The sequence below is a fragment of the Arvicola amphibius genome, chromosome 3 (genome assembly GCF_903992535.2).
Source record: "Arvicola amphibius chromosome 3, mArvAmp1.2, whole genome shotgun sequence".
NCBI lineage: Eukaryota > Metazoa > Chordata > Mammalia > Rodentia > Cricetidae > Arvicola > Arvicola amphibius.
Genome location: NC_052049.1, coordinates 139,048,751 through 139,070,022, shown reverse-complemented (window position 1 = coordinate 139,070,022; position 21,272 = coordinate 139,048,751). Strand labels below are relative to the sequence as shown.

Genomic DNA, 21,272 nt, shown 5'->3' with positions numbered 1-21,272 from the left:
GGTATGCTGGGAACCATACCTGGGTCTTCTGGAAGACCAGTCAGAATTCTTAACCCCTGAGCTATTGCTCTGGCCCCTCTTAGGTGATTTTTTTTTCTTTTCTTTTATATGATTTTGTTATCATTTAATACTTAAAAATGCCTTGGTATTGACATTGCATTTCTCAATTTTATATGAAATCTCAAAGTTAAATATTTTGATTGGGATCAGTAGCATCTTTCTTCATTCACTTCTCTCTAGTAGTGTTAGTAGTCATATTCCTACTTCCATTTCATTATCACCCTAAGCTTGCTTTAATTAATTAATTAATTGATTGATTGATTGGTTGATTGATTGATTGATTAATTTTTTATTTAGTTTTTTTTATTGTGGCAGGGTTTCTCTGTAATAGCTTTGGCTGTCCTATGAACTCACTCATGTAACAGGAGTTACATGCTGCTTGTCATCCCAGCTGCCCAGCTAGCTTAATCCCTGAAATAATCACAGAAATTGTATTAATTAAATCACTGCTTGGCCCATTAGCTCTAGCCTCTTATTGGCTAACTCTAACATCTCGACTAACCCATTTCTATTAAATCTGTGTATCACCGTGTGATTGTGGCTTGCTGGCAAGATTCTGACCTACGTCAGTCTCAGGCAGGAGATTCATGGTGTCTGCCACTCTGCCCTTTTCCCCAGCATTCAGTTTTATCTACTCTGCCTACCTAAGTACTGCCCTATCAAAAAGCCAAGGCAGTTTCTTTATTCCAATGAAAGCAAAACATAGAAAGAAAAACCTCCTACACCTTTCCCCTTTTTCTGTTTAAACAAAAGGAAGGCTTTAACTTTAACATAGTAAAATTACATATAACAAAATAGTTATCAAGCAAGAATTACAGTTACAGTATTTATATCTCTTTTATCATAACAAAGGAAAACTATAATAATAACTATCCATTCTTCAACTCCATCAAAGACTCCAGAAGGATATAATATTACCTAAGTAAACAAAAAGTAAGCAACTTTCAAAACTCTAGAAATGACAGAGACATCTTGCTGCCTCGATAGTAACCCAAAGTTCTTTACCGTTGGGGCATCCATCTTCAGCCTACAGGCCCATAGTATCCAGCAGACATTTCCACGAAGCAGGAAATTTTAAAGACTGTTCAGTCACTTTCTTCTGTGTCCTGTAGAATGTCTCGCAGACTCTTTCATGAAACAGGAATCCCGAAGGATCATCTCACCTTTAGGCAAGTTTAGCAGTCATCTCTCTATGGGTTCTTCATGTCCAGTTTATGCATCAGTCCAGGTGAGAGCAGTTTCTTGCCCAAATAGCTAACCAACTCCATAAGGAGCCTCTTCGATGCCCATCTTCCTCTAGAAGTAGCTGGTGCTGCCAGGAGCAGATTTGTCTCATTGCCATGAAAAACCCTAAGTTATTAAAACATTTTAAATGCCATATTCTGTAGTCTTTGAAAGATATGAAGAATGCCTATCTAACTGAAATATATCTCTATATATCTAGAAAATCTAACATGACTATAAGCTTGACTATTATCAATGATTATCCATTAACAACCTATATTTCCTAAATAAACATTACATTTTTAAAGTGATCTACACAATCACAATACCATAATCAAGAGCAGAACTATACATTTAACAAGATTGACCTTAAATTTATATTAATAAAGCAAATCCATATCAATACAAATTATTCATGTCTATATCACACTCACTTTGTACAACAGGCTGGCCTTGAACTCTAAGAGATCCACCTGCCTCTGCTGCTTCCCAAGTGCTGGGATTAAAGGCCACCACCACTGCCCAGCTATAGCTTTTGTTCATGTATTATGTATGACTATTTGTTTTAGTACTTTCTAAATGTTTCATTTTTTTAGGTATTAACTTCACCGTAGTCTCTGAAAGTTCATTTTGATATTAGACTATACTTGTCATCTTTGAGACAGATATTTGTCCCAGGACAAATTGTTCTGCAGAAACCTGATGGGAATGTCATTTCAATTTCTACTTCCCATGTGTTTCTCTGTTTTATACAGATTTTCAACCTTGAATCACTTAAGCCAGTTAAGTAGACTCATATCCAAATTCCTAAATGGTGATGACCAGGTGCCATGAAGGCTTCATCCTCCTCAAGTGTTGTGTCCCTCAAAGTAGACTGTTGGTAGTAACTCACCTCGGTGTCACGTTGGTTCTCTTTCCCCTCCACAGTTTTCTAAAACTCTTTCCTTTTTCTCAGGGCTTTCATCCTACTTGGGAAGGAAATTAAAGAATAAAATTCTTGGGCATGTGCTCCTACAGCACCTGATGTTAGCCTTTGTAAAAGCCTTTGTGTCTTCATGCCTGCAGTTCTTTCCAAGTGCCTGTTCCACTACTAATCCACTGTCAGAATCTCAAGTCTGTGTTCTGTCTCTAGCAGAACATTACGATCCCTTTGTCTTTGGAATCTTCACCAGTTCCATTTCCTAGTACCTGTACAGGTACTCCTGAGTTGTTTGTGTGTACTTAATATGAGTTGTTTCCATTCTATGTTTTTCTTTTATTACTAAAATATTTACTTTTTTATATTGTGTGTGTATGTGTGCACACGTGCATGGTGAATATGGAAGTCTTGGAGCAACTTGGGGAAGTCAGTTCTCTCCACAGTATGGGGTCCAGGAATTAAACACAGGTCCTCAGACTCAGTGGCAAGTGCATTCACCTAAGCACGCACTATACATCTGGTGACAATCTTCTTTTCTTCTTCCCAGGCCTTTCCTTGGCCCTTCTGTTCCAGAATTGCATTGTTTACACCCATCACCAGGAAGTTGATGACTTTCATCCTGTGATTTTTTTTTTTTTTTTTTTTGAAACACCATTCTCCTTGTTTTAAACTTTATATCTAACCATTCTTGGACCTCTCCCCCGGACCATTCGGGGGTCACCTTCAAACTTAACCTTCCATACTCAACACAGCTCACTTCTATAGCCTGTGCATGTGCTTGAATTATGCTTCCCATCTGTTGTATTTATATGTTCAGCAAATAATCATTGAGTTGATACTGTGTTATCAGGTGTTTTTCTCCCACTAGGATAAGACAAATCTTCATTCTAGCATTCTGTGTATGACATGTGTCCCCTCCATTATAGAACACATAATAAAAATAGTAATAATAATAATAAGATTATAAAAATAAGCAAATGAAAAGATTGGCAGATAGTGGTCCAGTCAGATATTCATTCACTGAGGTGGACGGCCTCAAGTACCCAACAGTCTGCAGTGTGGGAAAGTGATTGGAAATACTGGCTGGAGGGATTCAGAAGATCTTTTCCTTTGTAGCATAAAGTATAAGAATTCACATGCTATTTCTGAAAATTTATTGATAACAAGTATTTAAAAAAATAATCTCTTGTCAGATTTATACATCATGATAGATATGCACCCTCTGAAGAATTTGTATTTTCAGAAAAGTCATAGTGGAGACTGCACAGAGTTGCATACTCTGTATTGTTAAGCATATGGCACCATCACATTCATATTTATTTTAAAAGTTACATCGAATGATTGATTGTGTATGTTTATGTGTGCATACAATTCAGATGACAACTTAAGGTAGTCTTCTGTCCTTCAACTGTGTAGGTCCCAGGGATATAACTCAGATGGTCAGACTTAAGCAGCAAGTCTGTTAATTCACTAATGAATCTTACCGACCCACTGTCACATTAAATTCTTACTTACAGATTAATACACAGTACTTATTTTTGTCACGTGGTATTTGATAATGATTTGCATTTGTTTCTGTTTAAGATGACTCGAGGAGAACTACATCCAGTGCTGTTCCGGAAACGGGCCCTCCTGCAATGCCAAGGCTCCCTTCCTGCTGTCCCCAGCACTCGCCATGCGGAGGGACTTCACAGAGTCACCACGCATTAGCACATCCTCACGCAAATTGTTTTCAGCAACATGGCCACCATTTTCAGCATCATCACCACCATCACCATACTCCCCACCCAGCGGTCCCAGTTTCTCCTTCCTTCAGTGACCCCGCTTGTCCTGTGGAAAGACCTCCTCAAGTACAGGCTCCTTGTGGTGCAAACAGCAGCTCTGGTTCCAGCTACCATGACCAGGTGTGTGGGTTTCACGCATAATTTTCTCTCTTCTCCCCCTCCCCCCCCACACTTGTGTTGCCTTCAGAAAGAGTTCCCAGTGATGTGTGTGTGGTGCTATCAAAGTGAGTATGTCTATAAGTCATATTCTTGAATGCTAAAAGGGACTAATTTATTGTGAATTTTTCAATCTTGGTTTATAGAAAGTTTAAATTATTACAATTCTGTTCACTTTAGAGCAGTGTTTCTCAACTTGTGTGTCATGACCCCTGTGTGAGGTGGGGGCGGGGGTAGGACGACACTTTCACAGGGTTTGCCTGAGACCATCAGAAAACACAGATTCCTAACAGTAGCAAAATTGTAGTTTTGAAGTAGCAATAAAAATAATTTTATAGTTGGGGATCACCACAACATGAGGGTAGCAGCATTAGGAAGGTGAGAACCACTGATTTAAAGGAAAGGTTGGCTTAGTTCACAGTTGTCTCATGTTTAACAGTCTGGTACTAATAGTATAAACCCCAGAATCACCCTTTCTGCCTCTCTAGGGCTGAGGTTATAGATGTGCACTTAACTTGTCATGTGGTTTCTGGAGAAATCAAACTCATAGCTTCCTAGCCACATGTGACTCTTTGGAAATAAAATCGTCAGTGTGTCAGCTCGAAGACAGGTATATTAACCACACCTGGCTTTACTTTTTTGGAAAGCTACAAGTGTACTGAGCCTAACTGATAGACAACATCTTTAAATTACCTAAGAGTCGGGGGGAAAAAAGGCAATTCTTGCTTTAGAATTTGCTTTAGAGTAAGATCCTAGTATTCGCTTGGAATTTTATTTGGGGAGAAGTTGTTTTTTAGAGACAGTGTTTCTTTGTGTACCTTTGGCTATCCCGGAACTCACTTTGTAGACCAAGCTGGCTTCCATCTCCCAGATCTGCCTGTCTCTGCCTCCAGAGTGCTGGGATTAAAAGTGTACCACTATATTCCAGCGATTGATTAGGGTTTTAACTAGCACATAGTTGTGTATATTCCTCTATGTGGTAATTTGATACATGTATATAATGCATGGTGATCAACAGAATAGTCTGCATGTCCATCACAAACAGTCATCATTTCTGTGTAGGGAACTAAAGACTTTTGTAGTGATTCTGAGCTACTCATTGTTATTAGTGAAAGTTACCATAGTGTGTACTTTGGACTTTTTAAGTCTTGTGCTTTGAGGGGAGAAAATGTTAACTTTTCCTAACTCACTATGTAGATCAGACTAGCTTCTAACTTACAGAGATCCTCCTGCCTCTGTCTCCTAAGTATCACCATGTCTTGAGTTCTCCCCCCCCCCATAAGAGTTTTAGTTTAATGTTATAAAATAATGCGAAAGTTTGGACACACAGGTTGTTCTAATAGCAAGCAACTGTTCAAGGAGCACTAAAGTTCTGATTAGAGTTTTAGAGGAAAGCAGGTCTGCTTTCAAACCCTCTTTTCTTTTGGTCTCAGTTGTGCATAATATAAGAAATAAATCTTTAAAACTTTTTCAAATTATTTTATGTTTATGTATATATCCCTACTTGTCTCTGTGTACCACATTCATGCATATGTTCAGGGAGGTCATAAAAGGAGCATCAGATCCTCTAGAACTAGAGTTTCAGGTAGTTGGGAACTACTTACTGTGGGTGCTGGGAATCAAACCTAGGACTTCTACAAAAGTATTGTGTTTTTAACCATTGAGCAATCTCTTTAACCCCCCAAAAATCATACAATAACATATTAGTTAAATGTTTATCTTGTATCTTATATGTCATTTAAATAGAGCTGATTTCACATTTTATGTGTAAATATGCTGATTTTAAAGTTTAGGCTTTGTATAGTATTGTCTTTGTGTTTGATTTTTCTCATACAAAGAATTACCATTTCCAAATTATTTGAATATCTGGTTTTCCTAGAGAGTACCAGGGGTATTTTGTCATGTGACATGAAATATTTGTATAAAACTTTAGAAAGGTAAACTCTAATTGTTCTTTACCCAGCAGGCATTGCCAGTTGATCTGAGCAGCAGCGCTCTCAGGACTCATGGAAGTGGGGGTTTCCATGGTGCATCTGCCTTCGACCCCTGCTGTCCTGTCTCTTCTTCCCGAGCTGCAGTCTTTGGCCACCAGGCTGCTGCTGCCCCAACTCAGCCTTTAGCAATAGATGGCTATGGTTCAAGCATGGTTGCGCAGCCCCAACCCCAGCCACCTCCACAGCCTTCTCTCTCATCATGTCGGCATTATATGCCACCTCCTTGTAAGTATGAATCTTATGGGCAAAGAAATAGAGTATGTAAATGAACCTTGTAATTCCTCCATTGAATTAGAGTATTTGGCTTAAGAATGGGAATTACTTTTTTCATACAGTTGTCTGTGAAGTTGAGATGTATTGAGTGGCACCTTATATTCGTAAGCAAGGAAGTTTTAAGGTATTTGACTTTAGTTTTTAAGAGTAACAGAAGAAATGTGAAAGTTTTGTGATATTTCTAGGCACAATAAAGGAAATTTTATTCAAAATTCCGAAATTTTATTCATAGAATTCTGAGTTAACTAAGGCATAAGAGAGGGCTGTGACAGAGTGACTTGCTATTTGGAAAACGAATTGTCTGTTCATTTGTTAAGAGCAACTACAACTACTTGGCATGGCAACTGTAAGGAAATTGGAATCCATTAGATAGCTTGAAATTGATAACTCTCCTTGGGCTATATAACATAGTACCTTGATTGAGTCTTAGCTAATTATGAAGTTGAAGCTTAACAAATACTTGTAGTAAATACAAAGTTAAGCAGTTTTCATACTATAAGTGACAAGTAGTTCTGTTTTTTTTAAATCAAAATTTCTTTTATACAGAGTATAATTGCATTTATACAAGGTATTATAGGTAAAGTGTTGTATTCATAAATAAGCTAAGTGAAAAGCTATACAATAAAAGAAACATCAATGGGGCAAATATAAACATGAATGAAGATTCTCCTGGTTTCCCATGTTTCATTGAGCATCAGAACCCACCAGTCTGGCTGGGCAACTGTGGCACATGTTTTTAATCCCAGCATTAGGGAAGCAGAGGCAGGCAGATTTCTGTGAATTTGAGGTCAGCCTATATAAACTGTCTATACAGTGAGTTTCAGGACAGATAGAGTTGTTTACACAGAGAAACCCTGTCTTGAAAAACCTAAATAAAACCAAACAGCCAATCTTTTAGTCCTTTTGTTGAACTTTATTCTGTATCCACATTCTCTACATCTCATTGGATCCTTGAATTTTACTTCATTTCCAGTGTGACACTCTCCGCAAGTATATTATTGGCTGCTGCTTTGGGGATTGAATGTCTTTCTGGGTGTCCATTGTTAGTGCCACCGCAGCTTGAAGAAGCTTCCCTTCTCTGTGGCAAGTGGAGCTTTTAGGAAGCAATTTCAAAAGGAAATTAAATTTTAATGTGTAATTGATAGGCATCTATATACTTAAACAGATTTTTCTGATTGGTAAGAACACCCATAAGCTTCCAACGGAAGATGGACTATGGTGGTGCATGCTCTCAATGCTGGCACTTAGAGTTGGAGGCAGGGTAATTGGGAGGTTAAGGCCAAGTTGGGCCACAGAGCAAAACTTTCCTTCCGCTTCAAAAAGAATAAAAACTGCTGGACATTGTGGCACATGCCTGTAATCATAGCACTTGAGAGGTTGAGACAGAACAATATCTTAAGGTTGAGACTATTCTGGGCTGCCTAGTGAGACCATGTGATGAGAAGTATGGTGGTGCATACCTTTAATCCCAGCAGTTGGGAAGCAGAGGCAGGTGGAGCTCTGTAAATTCGAGGCCAGCCTGATCTACAGAGCAAGCTCCAGGACAGGCTCCAAAGTTACAGAGAAACCCTGTCTTGAAACACACACACAAACACACTTTCCAATGAAATGAAGTTTGGACTAAAATCCAAGGTTTCTTATTTCTGATTTTTTTTTTCTTTTTTCACTGTGTTGATCAGCTTGCTTTGAATTTAAGATTCTCCTTGCTCAGTCTCACCTTTCTAGGAGCTGAGATTGTAGATGACACATTCTGCATCTTTTTTTAAATGTCAAGTAGATGTAGGTTTTTTGGTAAGAGAGATGAGTATTTCAACAATGACTTTGAAATATAAAGATTTTTATTGAAGATACGAGAGAGAGCGTCTTGCTAAGGGCTTACCTGTCTGTAGCACAGGATGTGACACGAGGTGTGGAAGGCGAGGGCAGCAGTGGAATGTTTCACACTCGTGTTTAGGAGACTGGGGCTCCTTTCCTCTGCACAGCTCTCTGACAGTAAGTCATTAGGGAAGTGATACATGTTTAGGAAGTAACTGCACATGCTTGAATTCGAGCACACAGGAGGCCGAGGTGGGAAGGTTGCAAGTTTGAAGTCAGTTTGGATTATGTAGCAAGGCACTGTATCAAAAACCAACAAAAAGTTATAATTAATGGAAAAACATTTTCATTTGTATTGTTGTGTCCTGTAGTCTTCCCCCTCTCCAGTTTCTGGACAGGACAACTAACTGGCTACAGAAAAGCAAAAACTCATTTGATAGGAGAATAAAGAAAATTTGGAAAAATGTCTATACTTTTTATTACAAAATTTTCACAAAGACAAATAGTACTTTAAATAAATAAGAAAATGCCAAATAAACAGTCTAAGAATACAAACCAATAATTCTGGGGAAAAAAAACAAGTGGTTAGAAAATAAATTATTTTTCTTATCATATTTTTTTTTTTAAAAAAATGTGCATTGGTGTTTTGCCTGTATGTCTGTGTGATGATGCCGGATCCCCTGGAACTGGAATTACAAACAGTTGTGAGCTGCCATATAGATGCTAGGAATTGAACCCTGGTCCTCTGAGCCATGTCTCTAACCCCTTACGTTTACTTAAAAATTTTAGGCCCAGCACTCAGGCGGCAGAGGCAGGCAGATCTCCAAGTTAGAGCCCAGCCTAGTCTGCAGAGTGAGTTCTAGGACAATCAGGGCTACACAGAGAAACCCTATCTCGAAAAACAAAAAATGTAGGGGCCTGGAGTGATGGTTAAGAATGTATACTGTTCTCCAGAGGACCCAAGTTTGGTTCCTAGCACCCACGGCCACTTTTTTTTTTTTTTTTTTTTTTGGTTTTTCGAGACAGGGTTTCTCTGTGGCTTTGGAGCCTGTCCTGGAACTAGCTCTTGTAGACCAGGCTGGTCTCGAACTCACAGAGATCCGCCTGCCTCTGCCTCGTGAGTGCTGGGATTAAAGGCGTGCGCCACCACCGCCCGGCACCCACGACCACTTATAATGTAGCTCCAGCTCCAGGAGTTCCAGTGCCCCCTCGGGCCTCCATGGGCACCTAAACATACAGCAGTCATAAAGACACACACACACACCCCACATGTCTAAGTAAAATAATGAAAATTAAATCTTTTATTAAACTCTAGGTTGATTGTGTGAGGTCAGTTTATACCTGTGTCTTATAGATGAGTAAATTATGGTAACCTTTAGGAAGGGTGTTTTATCAGCAGCTATTTGTATTTAAGGTAATTTTTCTGATACAAAACTCCTAAATTTTACTGTAGATATGGTCTGAGAGTGCTTGCGTGTGGGGAGGGGGGAGCGAAGAGGGAACAGCACATCGGGATGTCATCTCAGCATTTATCAGTTTTTATCAGGGTATTTTTTCCAGAAATTTTAGTTCAGTCTCATAATAGATTGTTGTACATTGTAATGCTGTTAATGAAGTTGATCTATATGTATTGACAGGAAACACTTTTCTTGCAGATGCTTCCTTAACAAGACCACTGCACCATCAAGCCTCGGGTTGCCCTCACTCTCATGGAAATGCCCCTCCTCAGACTCAGCCTCCCCCTCAAGTGGATTATGTTATTCCTCATCCCGTACATGCTTTCCATTCTCAGATATCTTCTCATGCAGCATCTCACCCTGTGGCGCCCCCGCCCCCAACTCATTTAGGCAGTACAGCTGCACCCATCCCTCAGCATCTTCCTCCAGCTCACCAGCCGATTTCACACCATATTCCAGCCCCAGCACCTCCAGCCCAGAGACTGCACCCTCATGAAGTGATGCAAAGGATGGAAGTTCAGAGGAGGAGGATGATGCAGCATCCAACGTAGGTCTCATGGTTTTAAGGAAATTGTGCTTCATGTTCCTTTGATCTTTCACATATGAAATCTTTTGTGTTTTGAAACTAGATTTCACTGTACAGACCAGACTGTTCTTGAATTTATGAACCTCCTTCCTTAACCATACACCATTATACCTAGTGGGTTTATGGTCGCGTAAAACAAGGCAGCATTACTATAGAAAATCTTTAGTGCACTAGGAAATTACCTCTTTTGTTGTTCTTGGTGGTGGTGGTGGTGATGCTGGGCATTGAATCCATGGTACCTTGCCCCTAATTGAGAAGTGTCTACCACTGGCTGAGCTTTATCCCCAGCTGGAGAATTGCCAACCATAAAATAACTTTATTGTGTCCTATCCTGCATTGTATATGTTGACCGTGTGAGTGTCTTCAAGCAAATAAGTCTGTGTTTCTAATGATTGATATCAACTTTGATTCTGAAGAACAAGATTGAAAAATGTCTAAGATTTGATTTGATTTGATTTAGCATGTTATTAACAAGAGGAAAGAATAGTAATAGAACTTTCTAAAACTGGATGGGTGATGGTGGAACATGCCTTTAATCCCAACACTCAAGTGCCGAGAAAGGCAGATCTTTATGTGTTCAAGGCTAGCCTGGTCTACAAAGCTACTTCCAGGACAGCCAAGGCTACTCAGAGAAACCCTGTCTTTAACAAACAAGAAGTTTCAAAAACTGACATAGAACCTGGCAGTGGTGCAACATGCCTTTAATCCCAGCACTTGGGAGGCAGAGATAGGCAGATCTCTGTGAGTTCAAGGTCTACAGCATGGTCTACAAGAGCTGGTTCCAGGACAGGCTCCCAAGCTACAGAGAATCCCTGTCTTGAAAAAAAACCAAAAAACAGAAACTGACATGGAATCTTGGGGTATAGCTCAGTTGGGAGGGTGTTGCCTGGCATGCTTGAAGCCCTGAATTTAGTACTCTGCATTGCATAAGGACTAGGCATGATACCCTACTTAGAGGTGGAAAGTAAAGGAGGATCAGAATTCTATTCAAGACCAGCCTGGGCCACATAAGCTCCAGTCTTAACAAAGTCTTATTAACCTTCTAATAGTGTAGTCCCCCATATTTATAATACGAAAATGTTTTGACAATTCAAGATTTGGTATTCACAATCATCTGATTTATGAATTATTAGGATATTGGGTTGTGGCCCAATACACTGTCAATTTTTGTAAATAAAGTTTTATTAGAAAACAGCTTAACTTTTTTTATTCACATATTGTTTTACATTTTTGGCATGGCAAAGACCTACCTGGTTAGTTTTTTCGTAGATAGTATGACTATAAAACATACTGATGTTTTAATGGTCAGCCTTTATAGAAAATGTCAGTGAAGCCAGCCAGATGGCTCAGTGGGTAAAGGTGCTTACTGTCAAGCCTGAGAACCTGAGCTTGATCTCCAGGGCTACATGATAGAGTGAGAAAACAGATTCCTGCAAACTGTCCTTTGACCTGTCTCCAAGGTGTGGTGTGTGTGTGGGGGGGAACCCCTCGTATTCTTATTAAAATGATTGAATTTTTTTAATGATTGTAGCAAAATAAAATTTTCTATTGTCCTCTTTATGTGAAGCAGCTAACTGGTTTAAACACACTTTTTAAAGTTTTATTTCCATTCTGCTGTTCTAATTAAAATACCTATTGTAGAAGTTGTAAGAGAATGCCTAAATTACCATTTTTGTGGAATGTTTTCGTTTTGTTTTTTAAGGCAGGATCTCACTGTGTAGCCTTGGCAGACCACAAACTACTTTTGTAGACCAGGCTAGCTTCAAACTTAGAGACTTAGCTGCCTCTGGCTCCCAAATCTTGGGATTAAGTGCTTTCACCACCGTACCTGTTATTAGATTGGAGATAGTAGAGTAAATGAGCAGTAAGTTTGTGTGGAGAATTTCATGTGTTTTTTAATTTAATAATTTTATGGTACATGTTTATTAGTATAAATTTCATCATGATTATTTATATATTTTCATAATTTTAACAAGTTTTTTTTACATTAAGAAATAACCAATTATTCAATTATTTCCAGTGGTCTTTTTGTGTTCTGTGTTTCCAGGCGGGCACATGAACGTCCCCCGCCCCATCCACATAGGATGCACCCAAACTATGGCCATGGGCATCATATTCATGTGCCTCAAACCATGTCCTCACATCCTCGCCAGGCTCCAGAGAGAACTGCCTGGTCAGTATTTTACTTATTTCAAACCGTGCTAAGCAGCTTCTGGTAAAACTGGGGAGAAATCCCTTATAGTGGAATGCATATCACAGAGAGCAGCTGTGTGGAGGGACAGTTCTGCTGGGAGGAACTGTCTGGGGAGTGAAGTCTGGAAAGGCAGAGGAGGATCTTGAGTTCTGGGGAGGGAGTCTCCAGAAGCAGGAAGACAGCTGTTGGTTTTGTTTCTTTTGTGCCAGGTAATAACTGTGTGGACTGGGGACATTGCAGAATGATAACTCATGTTAATTAGTGTATCCATACCTCAATATCCATCAGTTTTCTATGATGGCATTTAAAATCCCCCTCTAAACAGTTTTGAGTGTATATCTATTGCTTTCTACTCAGCCGTGAGGAGATGCTGTAGAAACCCAGAAGTTAGTCCTGTTGAAGTGAATGCTAGCATCTGTTGATTATAGCCTGTGTTCCCGTGTGCCTCTCCTTCCTAGCCAGACTCTTCAGTTCTCTACAACCGTGTTTGACTTTGACAGATTCTATATATAGTTGGGAGGACTTGTATGTGGAGTTTTCCATCTAGACCTCCAATCAGCTCTGCCCCACCAGCCACTCCCAAATAACCACAGAGACTTAATTATAATTGCTAAGCCTATAGCTTATGCTTGTTTTTAGCTAGCTCTTACAACTTAAATTAACCTGTCTGTTCATCTGTTTGCTGTCCCAAAGCTCATTTAACTTATCTATTTACTTCCAATCCTATGTGTTCTTTGCCTCCTCAAACTCTCTTGACTCCATCCTTCTCCCTAACATTTTCTCTGCCTCAAAAATCCTGGCTAGCTATTGACCAATCAGCTTTTTATTAAAAATGAAAACAACACATCTTCACAATATACAGAAGAATTATTCCACAGCAAGGAGTAGAATATTTCTTCTGTATTTCTTCTGTTTTCATTAGTGTCTGCTAAGGTCGGACTCCTGATGCCATCCTGCTTGCCTGACTTCCTTATCTACCTCCCTTGTCATGGTTATGTTTGTTTCATTTGCAGTGTCCACCACTGAAAAGAGAAACCTAGTTTGTTTTGGAGAAGAAATGGGTTTTCATTACACTTTCATTCCGATTCACTTGCAGTCATTGCAGCAGCGCAGAGTGGGAGTAAGCAAGTGGAGCTCCGTTAGTTACCACATCTGCCTGTCTTGTGGGGTCACACTGCCCAAGGTTTTAGGTGTAGAAGCTCTTGTAATTGTCACTGACACCAAGAACCCAGCAAACAAAAGCCCGGGGAGCATGTGTCACATTCTGATGAACCAACAAAGTCAGCTCTGTTGGTATGCTCCTCGAGGAGAGCCAGGTTGATGAGAAGGGACTCTAGGAGCCACTCTGTCTGTCTTGCTTTTATGACTGAGTGAAACTGAATTAAAAAGCTTTTCTGCTTATACTCACAAAATGGAGCTTTTTGAACATTTATTTCTGAAATATACTTGAAGTTATTAGTAAAATTTGGGGGAGAGGGTCTGAGTAACATTTGCCTTAACTTTATAAGTAAAGAAACTTTATAAGTAAGGATTATTGAAATTGCTTCTATTTCTCTTGGCAGTAAAGAGACTGTAAGGACAGCACAAAGATAACTGCTCTTGCTCTTTATTAGGGAACTGGGGATTGAAGCTGGAGTGACTGCAGCTACCTTCACGCCTGGCGCACTGCACCCTCACTTGGCCCATTATCATGCCCCTCCTCGACTTCATCACCTACAGTTAGGAGCACTTCCTTTAATGGTAAAATGGGAATTTTAAACATTCTGATGCATTTGCCTTCCAAAAGTAACTTTTTATTCTAAATTAAATATTGTATTAAAATATTTCGGTACAGTAGATACTTTGCTAGAATTTAGAAATCATTCCACTAATTTTGTACTATGAAAAGATATTAGATATATTGAAATCTGAGTCTGTTGTAAAAATATACTCTTGATGTACAAAATGCTGAGAAGTGAACTTTTCCGCACACCGATTGAGATGAACATGACCTGCTGTCACTGAGCCACGTGCATCGGTGAATTTGCCATCAGTGGCTTGGGTCTGCTTTGATGCCATCATGCTGCTGTTGCTTCTCACTGACAGATGCAGATTGTGTTGCTACAATGTTGAAAAAAATCACTATAAAACTAACTATAGATGTGAGGAGAAAAGGAAGTTCTCTGTTGTACAGAAGGCACTGTAGAGAATCCTCATTGTCCCTTGTCCTAGGCTTCTGTGAACTTTGGGGTGCCATTGCAGAGGTTGATACTGGTCAGGAGCTGTCTTAATAGCACCAAGGACTAAGAGTCCACATAAGCTTGTGTCTCCAGATATACCAGCTAGGGTAGCTCAGTGCCAGCATTTGCCCAGCACTTGTGAGCCTATATGCAGCACCAGAGAGATGGGGTAGGGGGGGAGAGGGTTAAAGGAGGAGTGGAGGAAGGAAGGAAATAAAGGAGAGAATGAGAACACAAAGCTGCTTCAACAGGAAACTGGGTCTCAGCAGCCACAGAAGGGGAGTTTGTTGTTGCTCTTGTTTTATTTTGAGACAGGGTCTCTTTGTGTAGCCTTGGCTGTCCTTGCACTCAGTATGTAGACCAGACTGGCCTCAGACTCAGAGATATGCCTGCCTCTGCCTCTCAGCTGAGATGTTTTGATTATATTTATGCTTTTTGAGTGATTTAATCTGATTATACTTGAAAAGGACACATCTCAATTATGGGAAAAGCAGATTTCGAGGTGGAAACTCCTTTAAGTGCTGTGGTAGAAGAGTAAAGTTTAGTAAGTTTCTGAAATAAAAGTACTGGTAGACTTTGTTGACAGATTCCCCATGGGAGACCCTACCCTTTCTGAAGAGTGGATGGGAGGAAGGTGGGAGTGAGCAGGAGAAGTGGAGGGAGGGGAAACTGGGTTGGTATGTAAAATGAAAAAAAAAAAACTTTCAAATAAAAAAATTTTTAAAACTGGTTTTAAAAATCCACTGGCAGATGGCAGGGAAAGCACCAGGACACAGTGTAGTGAGTGAGGAATTCTTAGGCTGGCTCCAGGTTTCTAGTTGGGTGAAAAAGTGTAGTGCCTTTCGTTGTATTGGAGAATGTTAGATGGCTTGAAAAATAGTAGATGAGATTTTAGACCTACTAATCTGAGATAGCTGTGTCCACTAAGAAAGATATCTAGGCTAAAGATATGTTTTTGAAACCTGACAAGTTGTCATTCAGTGCTAAGGAATCCAAGGAAGAGGAGTGGATTTGCAGAGTGTATAAACGGCAGGAAGGTGAATGGATTGGAGAAACAGCATTTAGATGGCAGTGTCCCTCAGTCAGATGACAGCTGCACAAGTGAGAAGCAAAACTAGAGTATTCTCATCAACACATATGGTCGGTAGTGCCTTATGAAGGAATAAAGCTTGGCGAGTATTGATATCGTAATGGGTTTGTCAGTGGTTAACAGTGAGAAGTGGAGATGGTTATGTTTCCTCTCCTTTCCTCTCTTCTCCCATCCCCTTTTTTGACATGGCAAAACTGAACTCAGGGTCCTGTGCTCTCTAGGCAAACACTCTACCACTGAGACATACTGCTAGGTCTTGTGGGACTTTTTCAAAAAGATGAGAACTTGCAGACAGTAACTATACAGTACTTGTAGCTTGCCTATGAAGGGCAGATTTAGTATAAATTCCAGGATTAAGAGCATTGAGGTTTGGAGGAACAAGAAACATTTTGACTTGACAGAAAGCCAGTAGAAAGAACAGCTTGTTCAAAGAGAGAAATGAGGAGTAGTCAATTAAGTATGGACCAGGGTGGGAAACAGAAGACTAAATTTGAGTAGGAGAAAAGAAGGTAGAGGAAAAAGACAGGGAAAGGTTTTTGGAAGGAAGGTTTAGAATATGTGGAGGCAAATTTCTTTCTAAATTGCTTAGAGGATGTTGTCAGTTACTTCCTGTGCTCTTGGTTGTAAGTGAAGCTGCGGGTAACTTAACAATGTGCCATGAGAGGCTGGGAGGGTACAGATGGTTGTGGGCCACCATGTGGGTGCTGGGAATTGAACTCAGGACCTCTGGAAGAGTGGCCAGTGCTCTTAATCTCTGAGTCGTCTCCTCAGCCCCTATAAGTATGTTTTGATTCAGCACAGGCTGATTAAAAATAATGCTGGAGAGCCAGGCAGTAATGGCGCACATCTTTAATCTCAGTATGCGGGAGGCAGAGGCCTTGAGTTCCAGTTAGGGCTACACAAAGAAACCTTGTCTTGAAAAACAAAATAAAACAAAAAAACAAAAACAAATAATAATAGTAATGTTGGAAATAGTAAAGAAAAAATTTTAAATGTTGAATTTTTTTTCAAGACAGGGTTTCTCTAGCTTTGGAGCCTGTCCTGGAACTAGCTCTTGTAGACCAGGCTGGCCTCGAACTCAGAGATCCACCTGCCTCTGCCTCCTGAGTGCTGGGATTAAAGGCATGTGCCACTGCTGCCCAGCCGAACAAAACAGTTTTTTAAAAAACCTGTTACACGTAGGCAAGAATATTTTATTCTTTATTTACTATTGAGAGGTTATCATGGTCATATGAAATCTTTAGTTTCTTAAGTTTGTTTTCTACTACTAAGAAATCATAGGGCTTAAAAAGCTTAAATATACATAAGCATTTCTTTGTTTTGTTTTTGAGATAAGGTTTTTCTGCACAGCCCAGGCAATTCTGGAACTCTCTACTTATACCAAGTTGTCCTGAAATTCACAGAGATTCACCTGTCTCTGCTTCCTGAGTGCTGGAAATTAAAGGCGTGTACAACCACGCCTGACCTTTTTTTTTTTAAGTGGGGTGGACAGAGTATATTTCGCTGTTGCTCAGGCTGACCTTGAAACTAGACCTAGCCTCAAGCTGCCTTAGCCTACCTCAGCCTTCTGAGTAGCCAGGGCCAAGTATGTCTCACCATACCCAACTATATGCAAAGTTCATGTAAGAAATTTGTTACCTCATGAAATAGCAGTTTTCCTTATTTCTTTCAGCCATCTTTTCAGAAATGAGAGCTTGTGTTTTAAGGGACACCTAACTGTTCCTTTTAATTGAATGTGTAGTTAGAGTCATGTTTGTGATATTTTTGCTTGTGCTAACAAATAAAGCTTGCCTGAAGATCAGAGTGCAGAGTTAAGTAACTAGTTAGCTATAGAGGCCAGGCAGTGGTGACACACCTTTAATCCCAGCATTCAGGAGACTGAAGCAGATGAGACGGTTCTCCATGAGTTTAAGGCCACCCTGGGCTACATGAGATTGAATCTATCTAAAAGAGAAACAGAGCTCACACAAAGGTGATGCCAGCAGTTGGGATCACATGTCTTTAATCCCATCACTAGGGAGCTGGAGACAGGAGTGAAACAGGAGCTCAGATAGAGTCTGAGGATTCATAGAGAGCAGTCAGTCTTGGGTCTGAGGTAGAGGGAAGAACTATAGTGACTGGCTGCTTTGCTTCTCTGCTCTTCTTCATTAACATTTGTATCTGACTAGATTTTTATTATTAAGAACAATTAGAATTCGTGCTACACATGTTTGTCTTTTGAGTTGAGTTCATTACTTGAATGGATGTTGAGTATCTTCAATGTTAGCAGTAAAATACGAATCTTAATGACTTCATCTCTTGTATTAAAAACAGGTTCCTGACATGGCAGGCTACCCTCATATCCGTTATATTTCTTCAGGATTGGATGGAACATCGTTCAGAGGTCCTTTCAGGGGCAATTTTGAGGTATGAAGTAAAACAAGTGACGATATTTGCCATTGGATTTTTAGTGTAGAGTTGATTAAGTAGAATGGCCACTGAGGTGAGAATCAGAAAGCAGCCAGATATCTGATTTTCAGGGACTTACACAAAGATTTATGAAGAGTATCTTAAAAGTCAAAACTTAACTGTTTAAAGACATTGAATGTGAATATCTTAAAGACATTGAATGTGAATTATCTACCATAAAAGAATATATAAAGTTTATTAAACTGGTTATGGTGGTACACACCTTTAATCCAAGCACTTGAGAGGCAAAGGCATAACCTTGTAAGTTGTGGGTTTTTTTTTTTGTTGTTGTTGTTGTTCTTGGTGGTGGTTGGTTGGTTTTGGTTTTTTGAGACAGGGTTTTTCTAAATAGCTTTGGAGCCTGTCCTGGAACTTGCTCTTGTAGACCAGAGTGGCCTCCAACTCAGAGAAATCTGGCTGTCTCTGCCTCTTCAGTGCTGGGATTAAAGGTGTGCGCCACCACTGCCTGGCAACTTTGTTTTATTCCAGCCTGGTCTACCTAATGAATTCCAAGCTAAGTAACACTACATAGTAAGGCCTTTTCTTATAAGAACACAAAAAAGGATCTGAAGAGATGGCTTGGTGGTTAAGATCACTGGCTGCTGCTCTTCTAGAGGACCCAGGTTCAACTCCTAGTAACCACATGGTAGCTCACAATTGTCTGTAATTCTGGTTTCAGAGGATTGACTCAGTACCCTCTTTTGGCCTCCTCAGACACCAGGTATGCATATGGTACACAAAAATATTACACACAAAACGTCCATACACATAAAATAAAAAACATTAAAAACCTACCAAATCAGTAAAATAGCCAATAAAGAGCCATTTGCATATGTTTCTTGGTAGAGAAACAGTCTAGAGAAAGGAAAGCCAATTTATGTGCAGGTGAAGATCTCATTTGTGGTTGGATAACTTAGAACTGCTTGATGTAGTGGAAGGGATTCAGATTCTGCAGCCATGTGCACATCCAGACTTCTGCACTGCCACATGGTTACAACCTGATTTACAGGATAGTGTTGCATTGCCAGCATTTATAGTATTTATATTGCACGGTTATGAATATTTAAATTTGTTGCCTTTGTAGTATTGATCATACTCTATTTTTATTTTATTTGTATTGTTGTTTAGCTTTCATGTTTGATCTTGGAGTTACAGACAGTTGATTGTAAACAGACATTTCTCTCGTGCTCACCTGTTCCCAAATATCCAACATCCACTTCCTAAATAATTGAATTGGAGGCTTTTTAATATAAATTATGAATGTTTGACTGATAGCTCAGGCTTATTATTAATTAGCTCTTACGTTTTAAGTTAACCCATATTCCTTACTTACGCTCAATCACATGGCAGTACCTTTAATAGCTTGGCACATTCATCTTCTGTTCCCTCTACATCTGGCTGGTGACTCCTTGACTCTTCTCCTTCCCATCATCCTTAGATTGGCTGACCTGTTTGTACTTCCTGCCTAGCTACTGGCCAATCAGCCTTTTATTAAATAAATTTGAGTGACAGATCTTTACCAGTGTACAACAGGATTATTCCACACCAGTTGTTAACTGCCATTTAGGTACTCGGAATTGAACTCTCGAAGAATAGTGCTTCTAACCGCTGAGCCACCTTTCAAGCCCTGACAATACGGACAATAGTCATTGTGGTTTTAATACTATTTATGTTTCACTTTCAGGAACTGATTCATCTGGAAGAAAGATTAGGAAATGTCAATCGTGGAGCATCCCAGGGAACAATTGAAAGATGCACATATCCACATAAATATAAAAAGGTGAGGATTGTTATAATAAAAATGGAATCTTATAGACCCTTGATTCTGTAATAGCAACTGTATTACTATTGAAGTGATTTCCATAATGAAATTTATCTGAAATATAGTCTGAAATCTCTTCCTGTACTCTGGTCTTCCCTTTTCGGATGAGAAGTCATTGATTTCTTAAATGTTCTTCAAGATACTTTAGTGCATTTTATTATACTCACTTTTATAACATTTATATATAATATTTATATGTATATGTTGTTTCTTCCAGTTAAAAAAGAAACCTATAGGGAAACAGAGAGGAAGCTTTGTGCACCACTTTTTTTTTCCCCCAAGACGGTTTCTCTGTAACTTTGGATCCTGTCCTGGAACTTGCTCTGTAGACCATGCGGGCATCGAACTCAGAGAGATCCACCTGCCTCTGTCTCTTGAGTGCTGGGATTAAAGGTGTGCGCCACTACTACCCGGCTGTGCACCACCTTTTATTAGCTCTCAGCTCTTTGCTTCTAGTGATAGGTGTTACTATGTAGCCCAGGCTAGCGTTACATTTAAACTTTCCTGCAGCAGCCTCCAGTGCTGGCATTATAGGTGTGGCTGCCTGTCTCATCTCATTTTTAGTAGCTTGTACAAAATTCCATCATATGGTAATATTACAGTTTTTTAAAGCTATCCTTTTACACCTAATGTGATGGCTACACCTGTACTCCCAGCATTCGAGAGCCTGAGGCAAAGAAATTGCTGTGATTTGAAGGCCTGCTTGGGCTATAAAATATAGCAAAAACAAAACTGGGCGGTGGTGGCGCACGCCTTTAATCCCAGCACTTGGGAAGCAGAGGCAGGCAGAGCTCTGTGAGTTCGAGCCTGGTCTATAAGTGCTAGTTCCAGGACAGGCTCCAGAGCTACAGAGAAACTCTGTCTCGAAAATCTCTCTCTCTCTCTCTCTCTCTCTCTCTCTCTATATATATATATATATATGTATATGTATATGTATATGTATATGTGGTGGTGGTGGTGGAGGAATCCCAGCACTTGGGAGGTTAGAGGCTGGTGAGTTTTGAGACCAGCCTGTTCTACAGATAGCGATTCAGGACAACTGGGGCTATTACACAGAGAAATCCTGTCTTGGAAATTCAAAATAGCTAAAACACCTAGCCAGTTTTTTTTTTTTACTGATGCCTAGTTCATATTTCTGTATTGTTCATATTATGTATTTGGAAATTCCAAACTAGATGTGAAATAAGCTGTTCATAGTGAACAGATAATGCTCAGTGCTGTACAGAAAACA

At 39.7% G+C, this 21,272-nt stretch overlaps 1 protein-coding gene and 1 pseudogene across 8 annotated transcripts in view; one reads left to right on the top strand and one right to left on the bottom strand.

The window, feature by feature from the left end:
* Rnf111 (ring finger protein 111) overlaps positions 1 to 21,272 on the top strand; it is a 71,529-nt gene that overhangs the window by 45,587 nt on the left and 4,670 nt on the right. For 4 of the 8 annotated variants that reach the window (XM_038321990.1, XM_038321991.1, XM_038321983.1 and 1 more), the window contains 7 exons: positions 3,788 to 4,107; positions 6,107 to 6,362; positions 9,881 to 10,229; positions 12,289 to 12,441; positions 14,076 to 14,202; positions 18,085 to 18,177; positions 19,904 to 19,999. In XM_038321990.1, coding sequence (XP_038177918.1) covers positions 3,788 to 4,107; positions 6,107 to 6,362; positions 9,881 to 10,229; positions 12,289 to 12,441; positions 14,076 to 14,202; positions 18,085 to 18,177; positions 19,904 to 19,999 — 1,394 coding nt within the window. The remainder of the gene's footprint in view (positions 1 to 3,787; positions 4,108 to 6,106; positions 6,363 to 9,880; positions 10,230 to 12,288; positions 12,442 to 14,075; positions 14,203 to 18,084; positions 18,178 to 19,903; positions 20,000 to 21,272) is intronic. The other 4 variants (XM_038321987.1, XM_038321988.1, XM_038321985.1 and 1 more) reach the window with 3 other exon arrangements.
* Positions 7,105 to 7,451, bottom strand: LOC119808837 (annotated as a pseudogene).